The 15,449-nt window shown below is 37.4% G+C and overlaps 1 protein-coding gene across 3 annotated transcripts in view; it reads left to right on the top strand.

Moving 5' to 3' along the window:
* HADHB (hydroxyacyl-CoA dehydrogenase trifunctional multienzyme complex subunit beta) overlaps positions 1-15,449 on the top strand; it is a 96,205-nt gene that overhangs the window by 68,354 nt on the left and 12,402 nt on the right. For all 3 annotated transcript variants that reach the window (XM_073215623.1, XM_036990634.2, XM_073215622.1), the window contains exons 2-6: positions 787-861; positions 967-1,011; positions 9,962-10,061; positions 12,326-12,370; positions 14,161-14,260. In XM_073215623.1, the coding sequence (XP_073071724.1) occupies positions 795-861; positions 967-1,011; positions 9,962-10,061; positions 12,326-12,370; positions 14,161-14,260 (357 nt within the window). In that variant the 5' untranslated portion in view covers positions 787-794. The remainder of the gene's footprint in view (positions 1-786; positions 862-966; positions 1,012-9,961; positions 10,062-12,325; positions 12,371-14,160; positions 14,261-15,449) is intronic.

Raw genomic sequence — 15,449 nt, 5'->3', positions numbered from 1 at the left:
TCTCTCTGTGTTTTTAATTTGCATTTCTCTTACGAATGAGTTTGAAGATCTTTTCATGTATCTAAGCCATTTTTATTTCCATTTCTGTAAGCAGTCTGTTCATATCTTTTGTCCATTTTTTTCCCTACTAATTTGTGGGAACTCATTTTTAGGAATTTAGGGCAGTGGTTAATATGTTTTGAACATTTTTTAATATATGGGGTTTTAACAGTTTTTATTATTTTGGAACAGCATCAAGCTAATAAAAACAGTAGCAAGTGCAGTACACAGCTTTTTCTTACAGCTGTTGAGAGTAAGTGGTTGATATATCGCATTCTTCCTGAATACTTTGCTGTGTATTCCCTTCAAATACAAACATTCCATTAGGCATTCTACATAATCACAATAGCATCTTCAAAATCAGAAAGTTAACACTGGTGGCTTCATTTTCCTGTTCAGCAATCTCTCAACTTCTTTGGCCCTAGAGAAGAGCATAAACTGTGGAACTAGACTGTCTGGCTTCAAATCCCAGTTCCCCCTCTTACTACGTATGGATCGTTGGGTAAAGCCCTCAGTCCCTGTATGTCTCAGCGTTGTCATCCCTTTTGAATGGTGTAATAAAATAGTGATTTCATACTGAAAGCGGTTTCAACATTGTTATAATAATATTAGAAGAAAGATGGTTGTAATAGATTAAATTGTAATTATTGTATAGTAGCCATGGATGAGGTTATCAGAGATCATAGACTACAAAATAAGCTACACATTCAAATAATCCAGGATGTATTTCTCATGTTCTACTTTTAGATTTCACAATGGCTTCCATCTTGACTTACACTTTTAAAAGTCTTCCCAGTACGTCAAAATGGGCCCACAGATTTTGTAAGTTTAATTTGGTTTTTCTTTTGTAAGATTAGATTTGGATTTATAAGCGTTTTACTTATTGACTTGTATTGCTTTTGTAAACACTTTATTTTTGTCTTACAGCTCTAAGACCTCTGAGCTATTCATCCCAGCTGCAAGCTGCCCCAGGTACAATACTATATAAAATAAACATTTCTGGTTTAAATGTTAGATTCTAGATTCTAGGTTTATGAATTCTTAATAAAAACCAAAACTAATTTGTTAATTCACCTTTTTTATGAGCAACATGAACATCACTGTTCCCTTCAAATTAAAACAAAATAGGGCCAGGCAATAATGATACTACATGGTGTTGGGTTGGGATGGAGAATTTTGAAAGGAGGCTTTTTCTGGAATTTGGAGCCAGATAGAGTTGGATGTTCATGTACCTTGCTGATCAGTTTATTCACCCACTGGCTGTCAGTCTGGGAGATGATTAGCTCACAAACACTCTTTAAAGTATTGTGGAGCCACAAATTAACTTCCCAACTTGGCATTACTGATTGGCTTCTCTATTAATAAATACCTTCTTCTCTGATAAAGAAGAGGATCCATTCCTGAGAAAGAGGTGAGTGGGTAAGTAGATAATAAAAGAAGTTTGTTTGGTCAATATGAAAGGAAAAGGTTAGGAAATTTGTAGATTTTCTATGGTCATTTAGTCCTGTGGTAAACTCAATCACTTCACTGTTGACTGCCTATGTTTACAGAACATGCTGTTGGTATGTATTTTCTCTGGCCTGCCTCACAAGTTCATTGTTCTCTTTGCCCAGGTCCTGTATTGACCTATGACTTCTGGTTTTAATTTTATTGCGGTGTTCATACTTTGGTCATGACTTAACAGAAAGAGCACCTTAGTAGGATTTAGAAGACCTCTACTCTGTTCCAGTTCTACCTGTTTCTGGGCAGTATGGCCTTGAAGTGGTCATGTCACTTCCCTGTACTTTAGTTTCTTTGTCTAAAACAGAGTAACAGTTCTAGTCTTGTTAATTTCAAATAGTTACAGAGATAACTAGAAGCACTTTTGAAAACTCTGTAAACTCAATACCAAGATGATATTTTTATATTGTTTTACAAATAGTATATTCTCAGAGATCTGTTGCCTAAATCCTCCTTGCGAAAGTTTCATGTTGTCCTATAACAAATGTATTTCCTGTGGGCATCTAAATGGTAAATAGAATGTAGACTTGGATTAGCTGTTTGAAGAATAATTCCTTTCTGCCTCATTTCACCTTTTCCCTAATTCTAGTGTTTGTCCAGGCCTTTGCTTTGCAGTCACAAAAATAAACCTGATTCTTGCCAGCTGGGTGAAGGTCATACTGAATACCCGTGAGGGAAAGCATTAACCTAGCATTTAGAATATTCTTCTGTGTACTGTTCCTTATCTGTTCTTGTGTGTCTGTTTTCCCAGCTATATTGTAAACCTTTTTCCTATTGCTAGTGGCTAACACCCTACAAGTGATTTGTGTTGACACTGATAATAATAGTGGTGCAAGAAGGCGATGGTGAGACAAAAGAATGTCAGCTGATGTGAAGGGAGGTAGCAGCCATGTGCTCCCTCGCTAAACAGGTTTTAGGTTGCAGTAATTTTTTATCTAATTCCTCCTGAAGCTCGTGTGAATATTCCTGCTTGACAGAACTCTTAGGATGAAGGAATTAGAATAGAGGGATACAGGATTTACTATATTTCAGTCATCGAATGGGCTGCAAATGTAAGCGTCTTATGGAAATTTTGATTGGTTATATGTGGTGTAACACATGCTACAGTGGTATGATACATGATACATCTTTTATCTGCTTTGATGTTATTGTATATATATAATACAGAATGTATATCAGTCACCCATACACTCCTAGGTTTTGAAGTTGGGAGGAGGAGTATTTGCGGTCATGTAGTCCAGCTTCCATGTTTGCTAATGAGAAAGTTTTGGCAGGCAGGAACTACAACCCACATATTCAATTGAGATTCTTACAATGTCTTGCTAGTGTGTGTGCATAGCTCCATAAATATATGAAAAGGAGCCTCTGAGAATATTCCAATGTGGTTAGGAACCAATGTTCATATGATGGAGAATGAGAGTCTTCTGGGTGACTGTTTAATATATAATGAATATTACTTTTAAATGTGGCTTGTAGCATTAGTTCAGTTAGTTTATAATGTGCTAAATTGTTTGGAAGAAGAAATTTTTGACCCAGAGATTGCCATAGATATTTACATGCATGAACTATAGATCACTGTAGTTATCAAGGAAGGCTTTACTTGGAGGTGGGATGTGAACAAGACCTTGTGTGACACTAAAAAATTTAATGGACAAAAGGGCCAATCAGAAGCGAGGGTACGTGAATGAAGGCAAGGAGGTTGAAATGAGCAAGGTTGTGAGGGACTGAAGTTTGCTTCTGTGCTACATGTTGAAGAGCAGTGGGAAATACTTCCTTATATTTAAGTGGAACCAGGTAAAGCAGGGAATTTCTTAGAACAGTTAAGAATTTGAATTTTATCTCAAAGTGTATAAAAGGGATGTGCGTTCAGTTCTTCAAAAGTAGAATGACATGGTGCCATGTCATCTGACTTTCCTGGCAATCAGTTTCTCTCCCAGGTCAGTCATGGTTAATCTGCAGTCTTCAAATTTAGTGGCTTTTTTCAGTCCTCTTTCTCCTTGAGCATTGAAACTTTTGACCACCTTGTACTCTTTGATACCCTCTTTTCTTTGCTCTCATGTGCTGTTCTCTCCGGATTCTACTGCCTCTCAGGTTTACCTTCTGACGCACGTCTTCTCTCAGCCTTGAAATGTAGGGAAATCACAAAATTAAGTGTCTCTTATTATAAGTAACGGACCCATTCAAGTTAAGATAAGAGGCCTTGAGCGAAGTCATGAAACCATAAAACTCTTAGAAGAAAACATAGGCAAAAATCTCTTGAATTTAAACATGAGCACCTTTTTCCTGAACACATCTCCTTAGGCAAGGGAAACAAAAGCAAAAATGAACAAATGGGATTATATCAAGCTGAAAAAGTTCTGTACCTCAAAGGATGCCATAAGCAGAACCAAAAGGCTTTATACAGTATAAGGGAACATATTTGTAAATGACTTATCCGATAAAGGGTTAACATCCAAATATATAAAGAACTCACACACCTCAATACCCAGAAAGCAAATAATCCAATTGAAAAATGGGCGGCAGATATTAACAGACAGTTCTCCAAAGAAGAAATTCAGATGGCCAACAGGCACATGAAAAGATGTTCCACATCACTAATTATCAGGGAAATGCAAATTAAAACCACAGTGAGATAGCACCTCACACCAGTTAGGTTGGCCAACATCAAAAGACTAGGAACAACAAATGCTGGCGAGGATGTGGAGAAAGGGGAACTCTTCTCCGCTGCCCGTTTGGAATGTAAAGTAGTTCAGCCGTTGTGGAGACCAATATGGAGTTTCTTCAGAAAACTAAAATAGAAATACCTTTTGACCTGGGAATTCCACTCCTAGGAACTTACTTGAAGAAAGCAAGATCTGAGATTCAAAGAGACATAGGTACCCCTATGTTTATTGCAGGACTGTTTACAATAGCCAAGATATGGAAGCAACCTAAGTCTCCATCAGTAGATGAATGGATGAAGAAGTGGTACATATACACAATGGAATACTATTTAGTCATAAGAAAGAAACAAATCCTACCATTTGCAACAACATGGATGGAGCTAGAGGGTATTATGCTGAGTGAAGTAAGTCAGGCAGAGAAAGACAAATACCAAATGATTTCCCTCATTTGTGGATTATTAACAATGAAGAGAAACTGAAGGAACAAAACGGCAGCTGACTCACAGACTCCAAGAAGGGACTAGCGTTTACCAAAGGGGAGGGGTTGGGGAGGGTTGGGGGAAGGGATTGAGAGGTATTATCATTAGTTCATTTGGTGTGTGTTGGGGGTCATGGGGAAGACAGTGTATCACAGAGAAGACAAGTAGTGACTGTGGCATCTTACACTGATGGACAGTGACTGCAATGGGGTATTGGGGGGTTCGATAATGTGGGTGAATATAGCAACCAAATTATTTTTCTTTTGAAACCTTCATAGGAATGTATATCAATGATAACAATAAAAAAAGGGGGCGTTGTGTGTAGTACAACTGGGGAAGTACCAGGAGCTAAGTAACTTTGTTTCTCTCCTGGCCACATGGTACATTGCTTCCTGGCCTTTCTGCTTCTCTCTATATATTCTTTCGGTTTCTTGGTGGCTTCTTTGCTCACTCAGGTTTTGTTGCCCCATAACTCTGGCTTCTAAATGACTTCAGTTTACCATCCCCCTGTTCCTTCCTCATGACATCTTCTCAGCTTCAACTAATTGGTATTTCTATGCTTCTTTAGATTCCTAAGAGAGAGAATCTAACTGGCACAAGTTATCACTTGTAGGTAGATGACATGGGTTACTGATTGGCCAGTCTGTGGATTGACTTTTTTTAAAAATTAATTTATTAATTTATTTTGTTGTCATTAATCTACAATTACATGAAGAATAATATGTTTACTAGGGTCCCCCCTTCACCAAATCCCCCCTGCAAACACCATTACAGTACTGTCCATCAGTGTAGTAAGATGCTGTACAATCACTACTTGTCTTCTCTGTGTTGCACAGCCCTCCCCATGCTAATCGTAATACCCCTTTCTTTTTCCCCATCCTGATCCCTCCCTTTCTCCCCAGTCCCTTTCCCTTTGGTAACTGTTAGTCCATTCTTAGGTTCTATGATTCTGCTGCTGTTTTGTTCCTTCGTCTTTCCTTGTTCCTCTAGTCTTTGGGTTTGACGTGAGTCTCTTGTAAGCAGCATAGAGATGGGTCTTGCTTTTTTATCCATTCTATTATTCTGTGTCTTTTGATTGGTGCATTCAGTCCATTTATATTTAGGGTGATGATTGAAAGATATGTACTTATTGCCATTGCAGGCTTTAGATTCGTGGTTGCAAATGTTCAAGGTTAGCTTCTTTAGTATCTTACTGTCTAACTTAACTCACTTATTGAGCTATTTTAAACACTGTCTGGTCATTCTTTATTTTTCTCCCTTCTTATTCCTCTTCCACCATTCTTTATATGTTGGTTGTGTTATTCTATGCTCTTTTGTGCTTCCTTTAACTGATTTTGTGGGTAGTTGATTTTATTTTTTGCCTTTAGTTAGTATTTGGTTGGTCTGCTTTCTTTGCTGTGATTTTATTTTCTCTGGTAACATCTATTTAGTCTTAGGAGTGCTCCCATCTAAAGCAGTCCCTCTAAAATACCCTGTAGAGGTGGTTTGTGGCAGGCAAATTCCCTCAACTTTGCTTGTCTGGGAATTGTTTAATCCCTCCTTCATATTTAAATGATAATTGTGCTGGATACAGTATTCTTGGTTCAAGGCCCTTCTGTTTCATTGCATTAAATATATCATGCCATTCTCTTCTGGCCTGTAAGGTTTCCTCTGAGAAGTCTGATGATAGCCTGATGGGTTTTCTTTTGTAGGTGACCTTTTTCCTCTCTCTAGCTCCCTTTTAAACTCTGTCCTTGTCCTTGATCTTTGCTATTTTAATTATTATGTGTCTTGGTGTTGTCCTCTTGGGTCCTTTCTGTTGGGAGTTCTGTGTACTTCCGTGGTCTGATCGATTATTTCCACCCCCAGTTTGGGGCAGTTTTCAGCAATTACTTCTTCAAAGACAATTTCTATCCCTTTTTCTCTCTCTTCTTCTTCTGGTACCCCTGTAATGCGGATATTGTTCCTTTTGGATTGGTCACACAGTTCTCTTAGTATTGTTTCATTCCTGGAGATCCTTTTATCTCTCTCTGCGTCAGCTTCTATGCATTCCTGTTCTCTGGTTTCTATTCCATCAATGGCCTCTTGCATCTTATCCATTCTGTTTATAAATCCTTCCAGAGATTGTTTCATTTCTGTAATGTCCTTCCGGACATCATTCCTTAGCTCTTGCATATTTCTCTGCAGTTCCATCAGCATGGTTACGAGCTTTATTTTTAATTCTTTTTCAGGAAGACTGGTTAGGTCTATCTCCTTCTCAGGGTTTCCCTCTGTGATCTTGGTCTGTATCAATTTCTTCTGCCTTTTCATGGCAATAGATGTATTTGTGGGGAGCTGGCGCGTGTGTTGGGTAAGAGAAAGTTTCTTCTTGCCAGTTTGTGGCCTTCCTCTCCTGGGAGAACAATGGCCTCTAGCAGCTTGTGCTGGGTAGCTGCATGCAGATGGGGCTTCTGATCTTGCCTGGCTGCTATGGAGTTTATTTAGGTCTGCAGCAGCTGTGGGTGTGGCCTGCCTCAGGCTCCTTCTCCAATATGGCAGAGCTGTGTCGGAGGGGGAACAGGCGGGAGGCTGTTTATCGTGGCGAGGGGCCTCTGAGCTGTGCTATGAGGGTTCAGGTGCCCAGAGTTACCTGGGATTCCTAGTGGTTGGGCTAAGTGTCTTGGGGCACTTCCGTCCAGCTGTGGGGTCCCTTTCCCTTGAAGACTTTCAAAAAGCACTCACTTTTCTTTGTCCCAGGGGAGCCGGCTGCAGGAACCTGCTCACAGGTCCTACTGTCCTGTTTCCCTAGTTTCCAGCACCCCACGCACACACTGTGTATCTGCGCTCTGGTGCGGATGGCTAGGGCTGGTTGTTAAGCAGTCCTGGGCTCCCTCTCCCTCCCCGCTCCAACTCCTCTCCTCCTGCCGGGAGCTGGGGTGAGGGGCGCTCGGGTCCCACCGGGCTGCGACTTGTATCTTAACCCCCTTCGCGAGGCGCTGGCTTCTCGTGGGTGTGAATATAGTCTGGCTGTTGTCCTGTGTCTTCTGGTCTCTCTTTTAGGATTAGTTGTATTTGTTGTATTTTCAAAAATATATATGGTTTTGGGAGATTTCTGCTGCTTTACTCATGCCGCCATCTTGGTTCTCTCACTGGATTGACTTTTGGTTGTCTAGTGCCTAACCCGAATCTAATCAACTCTGGCTGTGGGCTTAGGGACAAGGTGTCTATGCCAGCCCCTCTGGCAGGCACTCCAATCAGGGTAGCCCCTTTAGAAGGGATTGTAGGTGAGCAGGCACTACAAAATATGACTCTTCTTTTCTCTGTATTCTAAACTGCAAAATCTCGTAGCTCTCTCACCTACACCTCAGTTCTCTTAAGGGTGCTATAGTTTTGCATCTCTAGCTACCTGTCAAATGGACGTACCCACCTGTGTGTCTCTGTCAGCTCAAAGTGAACATTTTTGAAAATAAGTCACCTTTCTTCCAAAAGCAGTTCTCATTCTGTGTAGAGTAGCCAGCCAGGTTTTCTTAGACTCTAAGCTTCCTTTATAATTTTGTTTTCCTTTCTTTCCATTTCTGACTGAGCACCAAGATACCTCGTCTTTCTTTTTAAAATCTCTTGCGTTGGTCCCTTCCTTTCCTTTCCTGTTGACACTGCCTTACCTTGGCCTTTAGCCACATGCTTGAGTTTGCCCCAGTCTCCTCGCTTACCTTCCTGTGCCTTTATCTCCTTTAACACATCTCTGTTAAAGCTGTCAGGAGAATCTTGGTTCCCTGTTTTATCATGACTCTTAGCTTCGACTACTATTTACTTCAAGTTACTGTAAATATTTGTCATAATTAGTTCTCTGTGACATTAGTGGGTGTGGAAAGGTGGCTTAACATTTTATGCCTAATAATTTAGGATTAATTATCCATCTCTGATAATAAAGAAGTGATGGTAGCAGGTGAATTTCAACATTAACAACAATGGAAAAGAATGAGATAGATTTAAAAGTACTAACAGAAAGATCTTCAAACTGTATTGTTAAGTCAGAAAAGTATATGTAATACATGAGTATATGCCTGTACATACATTAAAAGAAGAAATGTTTGAATGCCTGTACACTGAATTAACATTACCTACCTCTGGGAAGAAATAATATGGAGGAGGAGGACATAAAGAGGGAATTTTAGTTTTTGCTTCCCATATTTTCTCTTTTTTTAACCATAAGCATATAGTCTCATTTGTTTTAATTAAGAAATTAGGAAATTTGTTCTTTTAATATAGAAAATAGCAACAAAAAGTCAAACAAATGAAGAAGCATTGTAGGTTTTTGCAGAATGACAACAGTTACTCAACATATGGCCTTTATTTCTACATAGAAAGGCAAGACTATTAAGCTATGTGGAGAGTAAACAATGTCAGCTATTGGCGACTTCTGATATGAAGGACAGACTTATGTGTTAGATCAGTTGCGTTCAATGTGATAGATTGTCAAACATTTGAAAACGAGACTTTATTTATTTATTTATTTATTTATTTAAATTTTTTGGTATCATAAATATATACTTATATTAACAACATTCTGGTTACTAGATTCCCCACATTATCAAGTCCCCACCACATACCCCATTACAGTCACTGTCCATCAGTGTAGTAAAATGCTATAGAATTACTACTTGTCTTCTCTCTGGTATACTGCCTTCCTGGTGCCTGCCCCATACATTCTGTGTGCTAATTGTAATGCCCCTTTTTTCCCTTATCCCTCCCTTCCCACCCAGCCTCCCCAGTCCCTTTCCCTTTGGTAACTGTTAGTCCATTCTTGGGTTCTGTGAGTCTGCTGCTGTTTTGTTTCTTCATTTTTTCTTTGTTCTTATACTCAAGAGATGAGTGAAATCATTTGATATTTGTCTTTCTCTGCCTGGCTTATTTCACTGAGCATAATACCCTCTAGCTCCATCCATGTTGTTGCAATTGGTAGGATTTGTTTCCTTCTTATGGCTGAATAATATTCCACTGTGTATATGTACCACATGCATCTTTATCCATTCATCTACTGATGGACAGAAGAAACAACTTTGTTAATGGAATAAATACCCTTATTATTAGGTGTAATTATCAGGTGTTTTCCAGAAATATTGTTTGGGAATTTGTAAATGTTAGTCAATTTCTTTGCTTTTTTAAAAAAATTTTTTTAATTGAATTGGTTTAGTAAATGACAATGCACCTTGGCATTGAATCATGTGATTCTTCCTAGACTGCCTATTTTTTGAAATGTTAAAGGTCATCTAACTTCAAATATTTAATTGATAGTTCTTTGAACTTTATCTTATCTTAAAGCTGCCCAGACCAAATCGAAGAAAACGTTAGCGAAACCCAATATAAGGAATATTGTGGTGGTGGATGGCGTTCGCATTCCATTTTTACTATCAGGCACTTCGTAAGTATGGAATGATTGTGCCCTCCCTCCCTCCCTTCGTCCCTCCCTCCCGACCCCTTTTTCAGCTTGGCTTTTTTTAAGTATGATTGATATATAAAAACTTGTACATATTTAGATCGTACAATGTGATTTCTTTTAGAGGTATGCAACGTGATGATTTAATATGTATATACATTGTGAAGTGGTTACCATGATCGAGTTAATGAATATATCCATCACCCTACATAGTTTATTTACTCCTTTTAAGGTACTTTCAAAAGTGGTCTTTGTGTAACCCAGTAGGAATACTGTTAGTAGACTAAAATATGGATAGCGTTTTCATGAAATGAATAGAGTAAGTCAAATAATATGATAAAATTTGTTTTTCATCCCTTTTCATGACCAAACCTAGTATAATGTTAGACTGAACCAGCCCTATTTTGAAAACCTAGTGTGGCTCTGGATAGTGTAGTTCCAACAGGGATATCCTTTCCTTGTCTTGTAAATACATTGTTTCTGGGCCTCTTCTGAAGTCTGAATACAGGGCTCATGGTTATTGTGAAGGGCATTTAATCCACTGTTTTGGCCTTCTGGAAAGTAGCAGAATTGGAGTTGATGGGCTGATCCAAACCTTGGCACAGTACAACGCCAAGCGTGTGGAATCAGAATGATCCTAGACCTGCACAGAAATTCCCTAGAATCAAGCTGCAGTTCTCCTTAGACTTCTCTGCTACTTTTTGTCCCCAAGTAAGGCCCAGGCTCTCCAAAAGCTGATAATGGACTTTGGTAATTAGGTTCAAACTCAATGAAATACTAGGTCTCTTCTGTTCAGTTTGTTTTGTTGTTTATATTTTGAATAAGTCATTAACCTAAAAATATACTGGGGGAATGTTAGGTATATGCTAGAAATAATGAGACCTATCTTTATATACTAATATGGAATGATCTAGAAGATATGTTAAGTGTAAAAAGCAAAGTGCAGAGCAGTGTGTATGATGCCATCATTTGTGGATGATACACACACCTGTGTGTATGTGTGTGTGTATACAAATGTACACAAATAAATGTTTATTTTTAAACAAATGGTTTAAGGCCTAGAGAGTGTATTCTTATGGAAATAATGCTGTAAATAAATGGTATGAAGTTTCTTCATTCACCTTCTTTTCTGAATACAGTGTAACCGGTTTCTTTTGTAATCTCTTTCCTATACTGACACTTCAGCAGTAAGAGTAAGAATCTGAATCTTTAGCAGCAGGAGAGTGGGGACAGAGGATCCTTCTTATACTCAGCAGCTGCACAGTAGGAAGAGAAACTTCCATCAAGAATGCTACCTTCCTTTTGTCTAGGAAGATGGATCTGTTGCCAGCCCCTCAAAGATCTTTGTGGAGCTTGACTCTCCTCCCCTTGAGTGAAGGTCAACTAGTGACTGACTTCTAACAGAAAGGGAAAGACAATAGGGAAAACTGTCAGACTTCACTTTAACCAAGTGATCAAGTTGACATTGTCAGTAATCAGTCATGTGACTACCATATACATCTTATATGAAGCGATGAGAAGGGTATTTTACCTCTGTGGTATTTTTTTCCTCAAATCCATGACCTAGTCTTCAAGTGTCAAGGTCACAAAAGGCAAAGTCAAGCTGAGAAACTCATAAATTGGAGAAAACAGAAGGCATGACAACTAAAGGCATGGACTAGATCCTGGACCAGTAAATAGAGCATTGGTAGAAAACTGGTGAGATCCAGATAAAGTTAGTAGCTTAGTGAATGATATTGTGTCACTGTTAATTTCTTAGCTTTGACAAGTGTAACTGGTTATATAAGATATTAGCAGTAAAGGAAGAAGGGTAAAGTCTATACAGGAACTCTGTTCTATCTTTCCAGTTCTCTCATAAGTCTCAAATTACTTGAACAAAAAGTTCCTCTAAAAGTCCTAATCCCTCATGTCTCTTTAGGTGTCACAAAATAAGTGTATTTTAAAAGGAGAACTTAAAAGATAGGATTTGGTTTTAAAGAATATTTAACATGTCAAGCTGAACAGTAAGATACTGGTTTGTTAGATCCTTTAGGAGTTAATTTAAGGCTTGCCAGGTTTTTAAGGATACACTGTTAGCAAAGTTGCACTAGTTCTTCATTTGAAACTATGTAGTGCCTTAGATAGTAAAATTAAGTATATTCTCAGTGTTGTATGTTACATGGTATCTTCAGGTATTTCAAGTAGAGTGAAAAGCATTTTTTATTAAAGCTCTAGGCTTTTGGTTTAAATTACTTATTTTCTTTCTCCAGATACAAAGAACTGATGCCACATGATTTGTCTCGGGCAGCACTTTCGTAAGTAAATAAAGTTTCATTTTAGTTCTTGATTCATGTAAAGCACTTTTCTACAGGTTTTACACTTGAAATAGCATGCAATATTAACCTTTATGTGGTAAGAAAAACACACATTAGCTTTTACAGTATCATTTATTCTTCATTTTAGCCATTTGTGCTACACAAATTCAAGCAGCTGGTAAATGTCGATGATCTTTATTTTGTAGGCTTGACAGTGTCCTGACATGACAGTATTCTTTAATAAGTACTGTAGCTAGCCACAAGTTATAAACAACATAGGTCTGGATTGATGAGGCTAAATATAATCCATATATTTGATGATTATTTTAGGAGCTTAATTACAGTACATTAAGAAAGCTGAAGAGATTTTGCAAATACTTAAAAAGAATCCTATAATGAGACCTGAATATTCATATGCAAACCAAATAAAAATGTAAAATTACATGTGGTTACATGAGATTGAGATGGATGAATAATTTGATGAGAGTCGTAAGAATGGGTGGCTGTTTCTGTTGTGGAAATAACTTGTGAGGGATTATCTCATTCATTTGCTGTTGATGCTTTGCCTTTTTGTTTTCAACCAGTCACAGGTCTTTCTTGGTTTGAAAAACCCTTTAGTTGACTTTTCTGACCACTTGGTTCTGTTTCTTCTCTTCCTGTCAGATTTTAAGAATGAGTGAAAGCAGCAGTTGCTTCTCTTTTCTAACTATCCATTTATTCTCCTCAATCTCCTAGTAATTGTTTCTATTCCCATGGCTCTACAGTAACTGAAGTTTGGAAGCTTCTCTTAATAGTGACTTTGTGATCACTTAAATTCATCAGTCCTTTTCAGACCTTAGTCTCTGTATTCTGTGGCATTTGATGCTATCATCTGTACTCAAAGCTGTCTTCCTTTGACTTCTGAATATTATGCCTTTATAATTTTCCTCCCATCTCCTGAATGATTCTTCTTTCTTTTTAAAAAACTGATCTCTTTCTCTTTTGCTTTCTTAAAGGTATTTTGTAAGTTTTAGAGTTAGAGGTTTGCATTTTAATGTGTGTGTGCTTTTCATTAAAAATCTCATCTCCTTTGTCTTTATTTTTTATGTAGAAGACTCCCAAATCTAAATTTGTCCTCTTTTCTTAGACACTTCAAGTTCAGCATATAAAAAATTCTCTTTTCCTCAAAGCCAGCTTATTTTCCAATTTCTGTTAATGGTGCTATTTCTGATTTTGGCTCTGGGCTGGAGATTTAGACAGTTCTAAAAAAGTGTCAGGTGTACAATAAAATTAAAAGAATAATAACACTGTGAGCACCTAAATAACCCTCACCTAGATTTAGTAATTGTTAACCATTTTGCCAACTTGCTGTATCTATGTGGTTTGGATATATCCATGATACCATTACCATAGCTAAGATAATAATAATGATTCTGTAACTTCTAATATCCAGTTCATAGTCAAGTCTCCCGCAATTGTTCCAAGAATCTTCTTTTAATAGTTTTTTTCCCCTGAAACCAGGACTCAATCAAGGTTCATATTATTAATATATATATATATAAATGGATATTTCATATTTTTTATTCTTCCATTCAATTTCTCATTGCCAATTGAGCATCAAACATTGACTTTTAAGTTATTTATTTATTCTTTGATAAGGTGCCATATGCTTGTCTAATTAAGGAACGAGTACACTCTCTGCTCTTTTAAATTCAAGATTAACCTTTTTAAAGATATGCAATATTTTAATACTATCTATGGCACTGTCTTGATATGTGAAATATGCCTTTGCTTTGGACTTTTGCTCTCAGGGGTTTGTTGCATCGGACAAGTGTCCCCAGGGAAGTAGTTGATTATATCATCTTTGGAACAGTTATACAGGAAGTGAAAACAAGCAATGTGGCCAGAGAGGTGAGTAAATGAACTGTGTATTGTTTGTAGAGATTGGTAGGAGAATCGATTTGGATTTCAGTGAATAGAGTTTTCTATTTATATAAGCTACCAAAACTTACTAAGTAAAGTTAGATTTGACTGAAAGTGTGATTTTACAACTTGAAGAATGAATGTTGTTTAATATTTGAAAGAACTATAGTATAAGTCAAATAATGTATGCTAGTATATGTTGATACTGTAATATAAATCAAACCAGTTATTTGAACTGGTTTGGGATATATTGTCTCTTAGGATAACAGAGATTGTGACGAAGTATGGCTGATGTGACTTTTAGCAATGTTAGATATCATAGCTTCTCATTAACTAAAAATTTTAACATTGTGCAAAGAACTTATTTCATAACATGGTTTTTATTAGAAGTAGTCTTGCTTATTCCTTCATTCCCATAGACTAGGTGACATTTAAGACAGTTTTTTTTAAACTATTTTATAGGCATTTATTTTTACCCTAGTTGGCATAGCTCCATGTGATGTTGATTGGGCAGCTGAGACAATGACAGATCTTGGAACTTCTGTGACATGCGCTATAGGCATTTCATAATGAATAGTCCAAGCACATCTTCTGGGCCTTGTTTCACTTTGAAAGTCATTATTTGAATAAAGTTGACTCAAAAGCACATTTCAGTGTGCTAAGCATTTTCTTTATTTCTAGCTTTATGCTTGCCATATTACTGTGTTTGTTATCGTTGGAAGGGCAGTAATTTCCATCACTGTCAAGCCAGGAAAAGGAAATGAGCAGGACTGATAGTATTTGTTCTGCCCCAGCTTTTTACCTGTCATTAATTGTTAAAATTGCTGAAAGCCTGGCAGTACTGAAGCTCACAAAAATCAACTGTATATTGCTAGGCAGGCAGGAAAGAATTAAGACAAGAAGAGGTCTTTTTCTCTTCCTGATTTTTTTTGTTTTTCTCTGGACCTCACATTTCTAAATGTGTCAGATATGAAAATTTTATGAATTCAGCAAGCTATGCATAATACGTTTTCAAATTCCATATTATAGAAAAAAATTTGGCTCTTACAAGAGCACTTAAAAAGTAAATACTAAATGTTTCAATTTTCTATATTTCTGTTCTGATATCCTAATACTGAAGCCATCATGTTTTTTCTTGAATTTTTTTCCTGAAATTTTATATCCATATGCACATCTC

Source organism: Manis javanica, chromosome 1 (assembly GCF_040802235.1).
Source record: "Manis javanica isolate MJ-LG chromosome 1, MJ_LKY, whole genome shotgun sequence".
NCBI lineage: Eukaryota > Metazoa > Chordata > Mammalia > Pholidota > Manidae > Manis > Manis javanica.
The sequence above is the reverse complement of the archived record's forward strand: the minus strand, read 5'-3'. Positions and strand labels throughout refer to the sequence as shown.